The sequence below is a fragment of the Medicago sativa genome, chromosome 7 (genome assembly GCF_051527215.1).
Source record: "Medicago sativa cultivar Bolivia chromosome 7, Bolivia_mono, whole genome shotgun sequence".
NCBI lineage: Eukaryota > Viridiplantae > Streptophyta > Magnoliopsida > Fabales > Fabaceae > Medicago > Medicago sativa.
In genome coordinates, this window is record NC_140755.1 from 9,984,296 (window position 1) to 9,999,618 (window position 15,323).

A 15,323-nucleotide genomic window follows, 5' to 3' on the forward strand; every position below is an offset into this window, starting at 1 on the left:
GGAAACCAAAAATGTTGTGTATCGTGAAGTTTTTCAAAAAGTATGATCATTGGCTATGTTTTAGAATTGTTGTTGCTATAATTTAAAAAACTAAAGTTACGTATTGTTTGGAAGTCGTTTTTCTTTTTTAATTTCTTTGTAAGGCGTATTGGTAGACATGGCAACAAACCCCGCCCCCGCAAGACCCGACCGCCCCCGCCCCGAATTTAACGGGGAAAAGCCGATTTAACCGGGTGCAGGTACGGGTGTGGGGGAAATTTGGAGTTTTAGTACGGGGGCAGGTGCGGGGTATGCTTACTCCCGCCCCGCACCCACCCCCGCCCCGCACCCGTTTTTTAAAACTTTCTTTCTTAAATTTTATAATCTTATTTCCATAAGTACCAACCTATTTTAGACGGCTTCTTCCATGGACCAGTTTTCAATATGTTCCACCATGGATCAGTTTTTTTTGACCTGGAATTCCGGTTGCCACTTGATGTTTTACCTGTTGCTTCCGGTTTATTCCAATTATTTGTATTTTTAAGAAATCGATTTTCAATAACTTAAAATCAAGTTTATGACGTCAATTAACAATAACTTTACCAAAATCAAAATCCAACATTTTAACAAAATCAAAATCCTAGAATATTTCTCCGAAAAAAATTCGAAATCGTTGATTCCTGTTTCCTCGTTCGTGCAAATCGTTGCGAATCTGTTGCAGTTAACATTGTTTTGAGTAAGTATATTTTCTTCGACTATCTTTGCGATAAACGATGCTAGATGTTAGCTGTGTTAAATCCAAGGGGTTTTTAGATCTTTACTTATATTAGCCTTTCAAAGTGGTGTTAGATCCTAAAGTTAGCCGTGCCATTGTTAATCTGGAGTTTAGTTGTTTATGAATATGAAATAATTAGATGAAATCTTAAAGGAATACATACATGGTGCTCAGATTGCATTTGCAACACTGTTGAAAAGAATTAATGACTGGTGATGATCTTGCAAATTTGAGTTAAATCGACAGTGTTTGTTGATTTGAAATGTTGTCACGCCTTACTAACAATATATGCAAATTTTTGTTAAATGGTGGATTGATTTTAACTGTTAAAATACTTTCTTACTTGTAGCAGAACATTAACAATATCATGTCTATGAATGACTACAATCAAGGCTCAACACAACATTTGAGTAACAATAGCAATGGAACTGAAAGTAGTTCGTATGAATATGAGAATGGGGATTGCGAGTTTGAAGATGAGATGCATGAGCATGCTTTTGAAGCAGATATGAATGAGAATATGAATGAGGATGAGGATGAGGATGAGGATGAGGATGAGGATGAGATTGGGGATGGTGAGTATGAAGATGAGCATGAGATTATGAATGAGGATGAGAGTGGGGATGATGAGTATGAAGCTGAGGATAAGAATATGAATGAGGATGATGGTGGGGATGGTAATGAGAATGGGAATGAAGATGAGAATTTGGACAACACTGACGAAGAATTCGATGAACATAACCCAGAAGAAGATCCAATTACCATAAATGGTATGCCTGATATATTGAAGGTGAATATGAAAAATATTAGCATTGAAGATGTTGGGAGGTATGATTTTTTAAATTTAGAAACTGCATATCAATTCTATAGTTGGTATTCAAGATTGAATGGTTTCTCTGTCCGCAAAAGCAAGCTTGTTAGGAATGTAAAGGGTGAGAAGTTGCAACAAACATTTGTTTGTTCTAGTGAGGGTTACAGGGAAACTAATGAGAGAACTACGCCAACTCCAAAGCGTGAACCAAGACGTGAAAGTAGGTGTGGTTGTTTGGCTAAATTTCGTGTTCACGTTAATATTCATACAGAAAGATGGTATGTGACTCTCTTTGCTGATGAACACAACCATACATTGATTGAAGATAAATATTGTTCTATGTTACCTGGACATAGAAAGTTTACGGAGGCTGATATTTCCCAAATTCTAAACTTTAAAAAAGTTGGAATTAGGACTTGTCAAGTATATGGTGCATTTGCAAACAACTGTGGGGGATATGGGAAGATAGGTTTTAGAAGGAAGGACCTATACAATCAAGTTGCCAAACAACGACATCTACGAGCGGCTGATGCATCCACTGCACTAAAGTTTCTTAGAGATTTGGGAACCAAAGACCCGATGATGTTTGTTAGACACACAGTTGATAATGAGGGGAGGTTGGAACATCTTTTCTGGTGCGATGGTGAGAGCAGATTGAATTATAGGTTGTTTGGTGATGTTGTAGCATTTGATGCGACATATAGGAAGATCAAGTATATGTGTCCTTTTGTTGTGTTTTCTGGAGTTAATCACCACAATCAAACAATTATTTTTGCAACTGCTCTCGTATCAAATGAGACCGAAGAAACATATGTATGGCTACTTGAACAAATGATGGAGGCAATGGAAGGCACGGCTCCAACATCAGTTATAACTGACGGTGATTTATCCATGAGGAATGCAATTCGTAATGTTTTTCCTGGAGCTCATCATAGGTTATGTGCATGGCATTTGCTACGCAATGCAGTTAGCAATGTAGGTGTTCCTGATTTCATGCCATACCTAAAAAGGTGCATGTTGGGTGACATTGATGTTAGTCGGTTTGAAGAAACCTGGGATGAAATGGTGAGTAAGTTTGGATTGGAAGACAACATTTGGATACAAGATTTGTACGAGAGAAGAAACATGTGGGCTACAGCTTTGATACGAGGTAATTTTTTTGCTGGGATAAGGACGACATCAAGGTGTGAGGCGTTGCATAGCCATATTGGAAAGTATGTTCACTCCAGATGCAATTTAACTGATTTTGTTCAACAATTTCATAGATGCCTAACATACTTTAGATTCAGGGAAGTGGAAGCTAATTTTGAAGGATTATACGGTGAGTTTGTTTTGCAAACAAATTTGAAATCCTTAGAGAGGTTTGCATCTGTCCATTTTACAAATAGGATATTTCTTTTATTTCGTCCGACGTTAAAGAAAGCTTTGTCACTAAGAATCTGCGATCGCCTTAAGACGGGAATGCATGAAATTTACCTTGTTAAAAAGTGGAATGATACCGGATCAGTGTGGAATGTTTTATACTGCCCTACAACTGGGGATTTTAGATGTAATTGCCAAAGGATGGAGTCCTTGGGGTTGCCTTGTCATCATATTATCGCTGTACTAGTGATATTAGAAAAGGATGAGCTGCCCAGTTGTTTGGTGTTGAAAAGATGGACTAAGAAAGCCAAGGAAGAATTCAGTGGAACTCACACAGATGGCTCTTTCTACTGGGAATCAAATTCGACTGCAAAGCTTGCCAATCTACATTATTTATTCAAAGAATTAGCAGTGGTTGCACACGGTGATGATGAAGACTATAAACACATTGTTGATGTGATGACAGTTGAATTGAATAAGCTGAAGGTGAAGCATGCAAATGGTGGCAATGTACATGAAACTAACACTGAAACTGACAACATTGCAAACATTGAAGAGACAGTAATGAATCCCCCAGTTGTGAGAACAAAGGGATGTGGACCGAGTACGTCAGCTGGAACGGGTAGGGGAAGAGGGCAACACAAGTGTGGCAACTGCGGTGTAATTGGTCACAACAGAAGGTCCTGTAATGGCGTTCCACAAAATCAAAATCTGGAGGATGAGGACGCTAATGGTTCTGGTGACATGATGGACGACACTGACGGTTGAACATACTGACGGTTAAATGGTGAGTTAATCATTTGTCTATAACAAATTTTTGTGATGAATTTATTATTTCTCACGATTGGTTGTTTTCTGTTTTCTTATAGTATCGTTTCGAAGGGCCTATACGCGGATGAGTTAGTGGCATAAATGCAACGTTTGTTGAAGAAGTGCGTGAAGTTATGTATTTGGCGGAATAAATTTTGCAACTGTACTGGTTTATGTGTCGAAGAGATTGACATTATAAATTTATGTATTTAAATGTAGCATCAAAAATAGATATCACATTAATTGAGTCGAACCAAGCTACTTATTATTATGAAGGATGCATTTGATAACCATCGTGGATATTGAATACGTTATTGAACTAAGGTTTTGAATAACATATGTAGACAAACACTTGCACAGTTGCACTTAGTTGTAAGAAACAATATTCCGAACACTATCGAAGAATCTCTTTCAAAAAAAAAAAAAAACTCTATCCCTCTCAAAAAAAAAAACCATATTCCAAAATGAAATATTTTTACTAGGCAAGACTTAAAATGGGTTGTTGTAACCAAAAAAAAATTCTGCTCTTTACCCAAACCGTTTCGCTCATTCCCAAAGTAAATGTCCAAAATACCCCAACACATGTTAACTCACGCTAGTGTTAAATTTGCGTAACTTAACTCACGGTGCGTGACTTAACTGACGCTACGTGACTTAAGTCACGCTGAAAAAATCACATTGAATCTCAACGCAAGTTAACTCACGTTAGTTATAATCCTGCAAAAATCACAATGAATCCCAACGTGAGTTAACTCACGTTGGTTTCCTTCATATATTACTATATGTTGCTATCATTCTTATAATAATCACTGAAGCTATTACTTTATGTATTTGCTTTCATATTCTTATAATAATCACTGAAGCTATTACTTTATGTATTTGCTTTCATACTATATGTTGCTATCATTTTTATAATAATCATTGAAGCTATTATTTTATGTATTTGCTTTCATATATTACTATATCTTACTATATTACTATATGTTGCTATCAGTCCTATTTTATTTGTATTTTCACATCTGTTTACTATTCGGTTTATTGCATTTTGTACGTGAGTGTTTTGGTTGACAAGCTCTCTGTTTCTATCTCAGGTACATGATACTAGCAGCAACAACAACAATATTGTGTTTTTCTGTTGCCCACTAGCCATGAAAACCAACGTGAGTTAACTCACGTTGGGATTTCAATGTGATTTTTGCAGATTTATAACTAGCGTGAGTTAACTCACGCTGGGCTTTAGTGTATTTTTTTTTTTTTTGCGTGACTTAAGACACGCAGCGTGAGTTAACTCACGCAAATTTAACACTACCGCAAGTTAGCTTATGCTACGTGAGTTAACATGCGTAGGGGTATTTTGGACATTTACTTTGGGAATGAGCGAAACGGTTTGGATAAAGAGCAGAATTCACAAAAAAAAAACATGTCCTTGGTTGTTTGTCTTTCATAAAATCATGCCAACAAAAAATGTGTGAGTCCATATACTTTCGTGTGGGCCTATAAAATCCAAGAGAGACCGACCCTAAGCCCATGTAGTTGACCCAAAACATAAATGCAACGTTGACAGTTGTCGTTGTTAGAAAGTCCCTTGTTTAGTAAGCTTTGGTAAGATAACGACACAAACCCTTCATGTCTTCTGTCTCTCTCTAAACACTCTTTCGCTGAGAATAGTAGAATGGCGCTTACTCTCCGAAAGTTCTATACAGTTATTGATCCAAACAAGGTACGTTTGATTGTCCCGTTTATTGTTCCCTTGGTCTTGTTTGGTGTACGAAACTTGTAACCCATTTATTGTCGCTAATCAAGGATGTTTGTTGTATTAGTTAGATAGTGTTAGTTTTATCTTTGATTATGTTTAAAGAATGGTTGTATCTGGGTCAGCTCTTTTGTCGACCGGTTGTTTATACTTAATTTTTTGGGTTATTATGAACCCTAAATTTCAAAAATCACTTCACTTGTAGTTTAATTTCATTAACTTATTGAACGACACTATTAGGGTTTGTATTGTTGATCCTAGTGTGATCCAGAAATGCAAGTAACTGTAATTGTTGAGCTATTTAGGGTTTGTATTTTACAGGATACTGCTGCCATTCCTTGGTATTTCCGCGAGCACTTTCAAGATGAGCTTCAGAATGAGCATAAAGTATTGTTTGTCGATACCAGGGGTAGCACATTTGCGGTTTGTATTTTAATGTACGATTCTGTGGCTTATTTCTATAGAGGTTTGAATCGTTTGCTAGAACACTACCAACAACCTAATGGGCTAAACCTTGTTCTGAACTATAATGGAAACTGTATGTTCTACATGGGCGTTCTTGATCTGGATATGATGGAGGTAGTCAACAAGGAATTGGTATACTATGGCGATATTGACTACTCAGCAGCTCCTGAACTGTTTGATACATCCAAAGCTCCACCTGAAGTACCAACTCTTACACAACCATCTGTTGAAGTTGGTTGTTGTGATGATCTCCCATATGCATCAATTGCCAAAGATCTCCCAAATGCTGATGAACTCAAAGGTCCACCCGATGCGCCTGAGATCATAGCATCATCAAATGTCAATAAGCTCCCAAATGATGATCCCAATCCTCAGTTGTCCGATGTGGAAATGACAGAGTCTGATGGGGAGGGAATTGGTGGCGATAACATGGTCATTTGCATCATACCACTTACCGAACGCAAAGTCACAGTAAATAATCTGGTAACGTTATGTTATGCTTGTAAACTCATTTGCGTATGAAAGTTATTATGTTTAATATGTTGACTGAATAATAATATTTAAGGTAAAATATATGCAGTACCTGCCCTCTAGTTTTGTGCGGGATGCATTTGTGAATGACAAACCAAGTTCCGTGAGTCTCATAGATGCAGTGGGTGATGTGTACAAGTGCTCCTTGTTTTGGAAACATAATGGAAGTAATCATGAAGCTTATCTTAGGGGTAAGTGGACTGCTTATACAAAGAGGAGTGGATTGTTTTCTGGCTGTAAAGTTCGGTTGGCAGTTGATCCGGTTAAACCGGAAATTATCTATGCTAGGATGGCACCTCCTGAAGAAGTTTGATGCATCGGTTGTTGTAGTGATATCGTTTTTGTGGGGCTTGCATGCCCCTTTTAGTTTTATGTGTGGTACTTTTATGTCCCATTTTGGGAAAAACTTTGACAACTTGTAATATGTGTGCAAGTATGCGTATGTAATGACGGCCATCGTAGTGTTATGTATGCAGAATGTGTATTTTCAGCTATCTATTTTTAAGGTTGTGTTTTCTTGAACAAATTACAAGTTTGAGTGGTGATGAAACGAAGCGACACCATCATACGTTTATCCTTCTTTCCCATTATATAAAATACCTCTTATTTCCACTTTATTAAACCTCAAACATTGAAGATCTCCCTGTAGATGTTCTTGCTTCCATTGCAGTACAAGTTAGTTTATTCGGTGGCACTACACTGCATTTTTTCCACATTTGGACAAACAATAAGTAAATATTTTTAATACAGAACTTAGATAAATTAATTATGCTTTGTGTCTTACATGTATCAGTATATTTTTTTTTTTTGTATTTGGAAGACATTTATTAAGCACCGATGTTTTATATACAAAACCAAACAATTATTGTTTTACCATACACAACAATAACCAATTAAAGGTGACCATTAACACGTAAACAACAACTTATGGTTTTTCTTTTGAATTTTCTAATGATTTACGGAATTTTTTAAAAATAATAAACCGCTTGTGAATGCTCAGCGAATGGAACATTTGTAACGTTTTTTGCAGATGGAAAATGAGAAGAACAATTCGAACAAAGGAATTCGAAGGTAAATAAGTCGTTCAAAGGTAAATAAGTCGGACAACATATAAAAGATGAAATTGTACACAGACATAATTATCCATAACATAACAGAAAGTACAGACTTAATTTTAAAAATCTACGACAAACTTAAACAATGAATAACTACAGATCCAACCAATTATGGTTCGTAACCCACTTCTTTGAGGAACCATTCAACTTCAACGTCAAGACGACAATTAATGCAAGTGTCAAATTCGTAGTCCTCATCTGAAAGGGCCATCTGAACACCTCTCTTCAGTCGTGGTTCTTTGCAAGCTGCAGATCGATCAACGCATATCCTTGAGTATACCAAAGCATATGGCCACGATTCTTCTCTTAGTGTCCAATATCCATCAGAAAGCATAGCCTCTCGAATCATCTGTCTGCATTTGTACAGTTTCTTTTGAGACCACAACTCATTTAATGATGTTCTTCCCATGCTTATTTTCTCAACATTACCAGAAAAGATGTTCAGTATCGCTAGCGAATACTTTGCACCATCGTGACCCTGTTGTACAGCGATATATAGCAAGTCTTTAACAGAATCATAGTTTGGATGTGGAACTCGAATATTTAAGAGACCCATTCGAAAGCAAAACTCTGGATTTCCACTGGATTCAAACAAGTTGTAGAAATAATCCCTATTCTCATTGGCACTGTTCAACAGTGATATCTCCAATGCACAGCAATTCAAAACTTTTTCAATCAGACAGTACTTATTCAAAGCTTTGCATGTTTGTCTCAAATGGAGAAGGTCTTTCAGTGAAGATGTAGCAACCAACGTGATTATAAAGATTAAAAGGTCTTCAGGAAGATGTGCAAGCATATGATGATTTGGGTAAGTGTGGCTGCAACATGGATATTCAATGCAGACAATTGGTATTAGTTTTCAGCCAATGATGACTATGTATTAAGAATATACCCAGATGTAAAAACACAAGTGCCTCACCTAATTGCTTAAAAAATTGTTATGTTATAGGTAGTGTTGCATATGGACAAATTTAGAACCAGATCCAAGAGTTATGACAGGCAAACAATAACAAAGAAAAACAAAAATTTACAGTAAATAAATGGTAAATTCAAATTGGATGAACCAAAAGACGGCGATTGCCATATCAGATCTGATTTTATGGGATCCAAACAATAATTTAATTATCATGGGATCCAAACAATAATTTAATTATCGAAGGTTTTGGAATGTGTTGGTGTCCTTTTTTGGAAAACTTTTTGGTCGGAGATGGTGCAACCAGAAAATAATAATCTTTAAAGCAGTAAATGACAAAATTGATAAACAAGGACAAACAAACAATTACATAGATAGTGACACACAACGTGCATGCAATACCAAATGTAGATAGCGAAAGCAGATAATGGCCGACATAAGAAACAATAAGAATATACAGAATGCAGTCGTTGACTTACTCTGAGCCTGAGGATGAAGAGGACGACATCATCGATGTTCGAAAATTCAAGTGAGAATCCAAACGAGAATCTTGAGCGAATAGTCAGGTTCAAAGAAAACGATGGATCACCATTCAATGGATAAATTATAGTTGTAAAGACACAACCCTTGACGGTACAAGTACACCGTTGTGGATTACGTTTGTGTGGACCACAACGTTTTGGCTGATAACCTTACATAAAGGGAAGAATCTTAGGTGGGGTCATTCCTTTCCTATTATTACAAAATGGGGAATTTTTTTTTTTCTGCCCCTATCACCAAAAAAAATGATATATCTGCCCTAGTTGAAAATTATTGCTGTAAATGCCCTTGTTCTTCATTTGAAATGGCGAGCATGACACTTTTTCAACCATTCTCTGCAAGCTTGCAGGCTTTCTCTGGCTTTTCCCTGTACAATCTGTGTGTTCTTAATTTAAGTTGGCGAGCATGAATATTTTAAGTTGGGGAATTAGTCACTTTAGTCCCTGAATGGGGAACGATTCGTCAATTTAGTCCCTGAATGCAGATAATATGCAAAACAGTCACTGCATGGTCAATTTCAGGGACTAAAGTGACTAACGAAGTCTACATTCAGGGACTAAATTGACTAACGGAGTCTGCATTCAGGGACTAAATTGACTAACAAAGTCTACATTCAGGGACTATTTTGCAATTTATCTGCTTTCAGGGACTAAATTGACGAATCGTTCCCCATTCAGGGACTAAAGTGACTAATTCCCCTTTTAAGTTTTCTTCTTGTTCTTCATTTGAAATGGCGAGCATGCATTTATTTTTTTTTGAATTTTTTTTCCTGCTTGTCCTTTGAAATGGCGAGCAAAGGGTTTAAGTGATAAAGAAGTTATGAGTTTGCATTAAATAATCATAACAACTAACATTTTGTTATTTAAGAAAATTATTCAATTAATAAAATCAATAAATATCACTTCCATATTGACCAAAAAAAGAACTCCACCAACATTACATTGTAGATACAACTTCCATTAAAATGGTCACATTACTACAAACTTTAAAAATGGTAATTGAGCTGTATTATAAAATATGATAATCGAGCTGTATTATAAACAAAAAAAATGATAATTGAGCTGCAAAGGGAAGAAACATTGGAAGAAGCAATCAAAGTGAAGCATTTGCTCGCCATTTCAAAGGACAAGCAGGAAAAAAAATTCAAAAAAATAAAATAATGCATGCCCGCCATTTTAGATGTGGAGCATGGGGAAAAAAATTACATGCTCGCCATTTCAAATGAAGAACAAGAAGAAAACTTAAAATATTCATGGTCGCCAACTTAAATTAAGAACACACAGATTGTACAGGGAAAAGCCAGAGAAAGCCTGCAAGCTTGCAGAGAATGGTTGAAAAAATGTCATGCTCGCCATTTCAAATGAAGAACAAGGGCATTTACAGCAATAATTTTCAACTAGGGGCAGATATATCATTTTTTTTGGTGATAGGGGCAGGAAAAAAAAATTCCCAAAATGGGGAAATAGTCACTTTAGTCCCTGAATGAGGAACGAATAGTCACAATAGTCCCTCAATGTATCGAAATTTCAAAATAGTCCCTGATTGTGCATTTTGTTACTCAAAATAGTCCTTGATATTAAAATTTAGTCCTTCAATAGATTTACTTATTATCATATTAGTCCTTAAACGTACTTACTTATTGTCATTTTAGTCCCTATATAACAAGAGTTATTGTGAGTATTAAGGGATTATTTAAGTGTTAGGGACTATTTTGACTAACAAAATGGACAATCAGGGACCATTTTAAAATTTTGATACATTAAAGGACTATTATGACTACTTGCTACACATTCAGGGACCAAAGTGACTATTACCCCATTACAAAATTGATAAATGAGTGATGTGTATTCGTGGGACTAACTCAAGTAAAAAAAAAGTGCGTCTCCGTTGTGGATGCTTTATCATCAGAAAATCTTCAACGACTTATTTTTACACGTAAGACTAGTATAAATACGATAACGTGGAACAACAATAGAGGGTGTAGTCACCGTGTGCCCTAAGGGCAGTCTTTAAGCATTCGAAATTAAGTAATTATATTTACTCCATCCGTTTCAAAATGAGTGTCGTTTTAGCCAAAAAAAATTGTTTCCAAATGAATGTCACTTTCAGTTTCCAATGCAATAATAATTTTTTCTTTTCAATTGTACCCTCCAATTAATACTCAGCACACTACTTTCAAAGTATTACTTTTAAAACTAACCAATAGTTAATGAGGAAAATTTGGTAAAATAACCATTCTCTTTCTTTTAATCATTGCATTTCTTAATATGCGTGTAAACACCTACAACGACACTCATTTTGAAACGGAGGGAATATAAAATCACAAAGATTTTTTATTCGAATAAAAAGATACCATTCAACCTTACATTTTCAAGTCCGATATAAATGTGTTTATCTGTTGTGGATGCTCTTGAATACCATTATTGATGCTTTTGATAAATAAGATTTGACCAATATTTACTATAATTGCTAATGGGTCTTGTTAACGAGTACCCTCGGGGCACTCTTTAAGCATCCTATATTTAGTAATTATTCTTTTAAAAAGTAAACTATTACAATTTCCAATGCATTCAATGCATAACTTTTCATTAAAACCTTACTAATTAAAGTGCTTAAAGAGTGTCTCGTTAACATTTCCCATTGTTAATATGAAAGAAAATAATTATTTTCTTCAAAAGGACACCTAAGTTAGTAGTAATTAGTTTAATGATTTGGTGTACCGATACATTCAATATTATGGGTGTATCGTATAATTTGACAAACAAAAATATCGGAATTTTGCTATTCTCCGAAGACACTTTGCTTGCGCCAAACCGAAATACCAAAAATATCACTGCACTACTTAACCAACACAAGTGTTAAAGCCTACTGATAGTAAGTACACACAGTCAGGGACCTAACAGTAAATTGAGGATATTGATTTTCGATTCAGGGACCTAATTGACAGTAAGTATACACATCAGGGATCTAACAGTAAATTGAGTACATTGATTTTCGATTCAGGGATCAAAGTGACCATTATTTTACTTTCCCTTTAGTCCCTGTTACATTTCATACTCCTTGTCAGCGTGCCACATCATCACTTAACAGATTTTTTTAAAGGCAGGGATTAAAGTGATAACGGAAGTGTAGAGTCAGGAAGTTGTTTGTATTTAATCATGAGTCAGCTAGGGACCTATGTGATAGCGAGGTGCAAAGTCAGGGACTAAAGTGACTATTTTCTCAATACTTTTTCTAAAGAAAATACTAAAAAAAGAAAATGTCCGTACAAGTCTAAATGAGCATTGGTTTGTACAAGAGTCGCGTCGTTTGTCCTCCTTACACTGCATTTAAAACTTGCAGGTACCAATAAAACACACTTTTCGGCTTAAAAAAAATAAAACACAGTTTTCTTCTCCCACAACGCTGCGTACGAAAGAAGGTGTCTGAAAAGTCAGCATCCACTTTTGCCTTCATCCTGTGCAAACGAAACACTCAGAAGAAACATGGTTTTCCAAAGGAGGGTATTCAACATCGCGGTCAACCCAAACCAGGTATGGTGCTCTAATCTTCAACAACCAATGATTCAAAATGCGATGCTAAAAAGTTCTTCAGAATGATTGTTTTTTTTGTTTCCCGATACACTTCCATATCTGGTGGATGTTGCATTGCATGCATTGATTCATCAGTGGCATAGTATATTGATGACTCTGATTATGTTATTTTTTATTTCCGTTTTTTTTTCTTCTTAAATACAGATTGTTCAATATTGTAGTTGTAGATTGCATGCATTGATTCATCAGTTGCTCAGTATATTGATGACTCTGATTATGTTATTTATTTTTTCTTTTTTTTATTTTGTTTCTTAAATACATATTGTCCAATGTTGTAGTTGTAGATTCCCTTAAAAAAGGGCAACCCGGTGCACTAGAGCTCCCGCATATGCAGGGTAAAAAAAAAAACCATAATTTTGTTTCTCATACACTTCCATTCTTTGTATTTTGTTGTGTTGTGAGTGGCGGAGCCATGATTTTTATGAAGCCCGGGCGAAAAAAAATTTGCAATACATTTATAGGGGTTTACATAAGAAATTGCAAGCAAATAATAAAAAATTTAAAGAAATTGCCCAATTTATAGGGGTTTATATAAGAAATTCAAGGGGATTTACCATAGTTTTAAAACTCGGCTCGGTCATCGACTCGGCAGAGGCACTGAGTCACTGAGTCGATGGTTGAACCATCGGGTCATTGGTTGAACCGCATGACAGAATCGGATGACTCGGTTAGATAACTCGGTGTTAAGATTAAATTTGTATAGGTATTTAATTAGATTAAATCGGATTGAACCGGTGACTCGATTACTCCAACAACTAAAATAATATATATATATATATATATATATATATATATATAAAATAAAAATAAATATCCAACAAACATAATTTAATAGACTAATTATTCATGCGATAAAAAAAAGCGAAGAGTAATTATTCATGAGCTTTAAATAAAATATTTGAGCTTTATAATTATATTTTTGTTAGGGAAGCTTTATAATTATATATGTCTATGATTTTGTCCGTTAATATTGTGAGTTATTTTTATAAAAAAAATCGATAGGTATTTGCCTTGTAAAGTATTAAACGTTAATTTTGTGAGGCATTTTAATCAACTAAAAAATAATAATTGATGGGTATTTGCATTGTACAGTATTCAATATTTTGACAATTATAATCTTATCCAAAAATTTGCTTAATATATTCTTATTAAAAGAATATTTAAAACAAAATGAACAAGCACTTCAGTGGTTAGGAAGTTGTTTCTTATTGGGTGGGTCACAAGTTCAACTCCCATCTGTGGCATTTTTTGTAACATGATTTAACTTAAAAGCAAAAAAAAAAAAAAGAGAAGAACCGGTTCAACCCATAACTCGGCCGAGTCACCGATTTTTACCGAGTTTGACCGGTTCTCGCCGAGCCAACTGCATGGCCGATCCGAAGGTATGCTCGAACCAGTCTACCCACCGGTTCCCGGTTCGACCGGTCCAACCGGCCGGTTCGAGCCGAGTTTCAAAACTATGGGATTTACATAAGAAATTGCAAAAAATTTGGGCCGGAGCCCGGGCGAGTGCCCGGGCTCGCCGGGCCTTAGAACAATGGTTATAATTACCAGTTTTTCTCTTTTTTGAAGGATTATTACTAGTTTTGTATTGCTCTTCTTTTTTGTATAATTTCTTCGAAACACACAATATTAAATAATAATACCCTCGCCTTTGCTTATAGATTTTCAATACTTTTGGTTGTAAACATACTGTTGTTGTTGTTTGTATTCTGTAGCTTACGGCTCGTGTCCCATGGTATTTTTACGAACGTTTCAAAGGTCAAATAGAGCATAGAGTTTGGTTTCAGGATACCAGAGGGTCTAGGTTTGGAGTATGTTACGGAGAGATCAATGGCGGTGGTTGCTTCTATTCAGGTCTTCAGAACCTGCTTGATCATTATGAGCAACCATTAGGTCTAAACCTACGATTGACCTATGACGATAACGGGATGTTTCATATGCTTCCATTCACTCTTGACATGGATGAGGTAACTAATCGTCAATTGAGGAACTATGACCATAGCTCAAGGTTGCATGTCAATGAGTTCCTGCGTACATTTAGATACTTTGATTCCGACTCATCTTCGTCTTCGTCTTCGTCTTCGTCTTCGTCATCTGATGATGGCCAATTTCAAATTAATGCTGCTGCTATTGTGGGTTCTGGTGTTGCTGTTGGTGGTGATAATGGTGCCGTTGCTGCTGCTGATTTATTTCCAGCAGTTCCACCGGGTTTCGAAGTAGGAGGCCCGTCAAATCCAATTAATGATGCGCACAACTCTCCTCCCATTCCTGATGATGGTGATATGGTAGTTGTTCCTGACCCAGTACCAGTGGTGGAAGAACAAAATCCACAAACTGCCGCTGCAGTAGCCCAGATTCAGAACGTGGCTAATTTCTGGGATGATGATGAGGAACCTGCTTTCGATATTGGTGATAATGAGGAGGCTGATATGGATGTCGAAATGGATGTGGTAGATGCTGAGGATGCACATGGCAATCCCCAGTTGGAGACACATGTTTTAACGCTTGCTGCGTACATGGTGAAATGCAGCAACATGGTGAGTTACTTTGAAAAAATAAAAAAAAAACATATCCACGCTTTATACAGTTATTTATTGTGGTTTGGCAAGTGTGTGACTGTTGACATGAATTAATTATTGTTATCTGTCAACTGCAGCTTGTACCAGCAAAATT

The 15,323-nt window shown here is 36.1% G+C and overlaps 1 protein-coding gene across 1 annotated transcript; it reads left to right on the forward strand.

The window, feature by feature from the left end:
* The first annotated feature begins 398 nt into the window (after window positions 1-398).
* LOC146904106 (protein FAR1-RELATED SEQUENCE 5-like) lies at window positions 399-3,807 on the forward strand. The gene has a single exon (XM_085725105.1). The coding sequence runs from the start codon at window positions 1,122-1,124 to the stop codon at window positions 3,693-3,695; it is 2,574 nt and encodes an 857-aa protein (XP_085581231.1). The 5' UTR covers window positions 399-1,121; the 3' UTR covers window positions 3,696-3,807.
* Window positions 3,808-15,323: the final 11,516 nt, after the last annotated feature.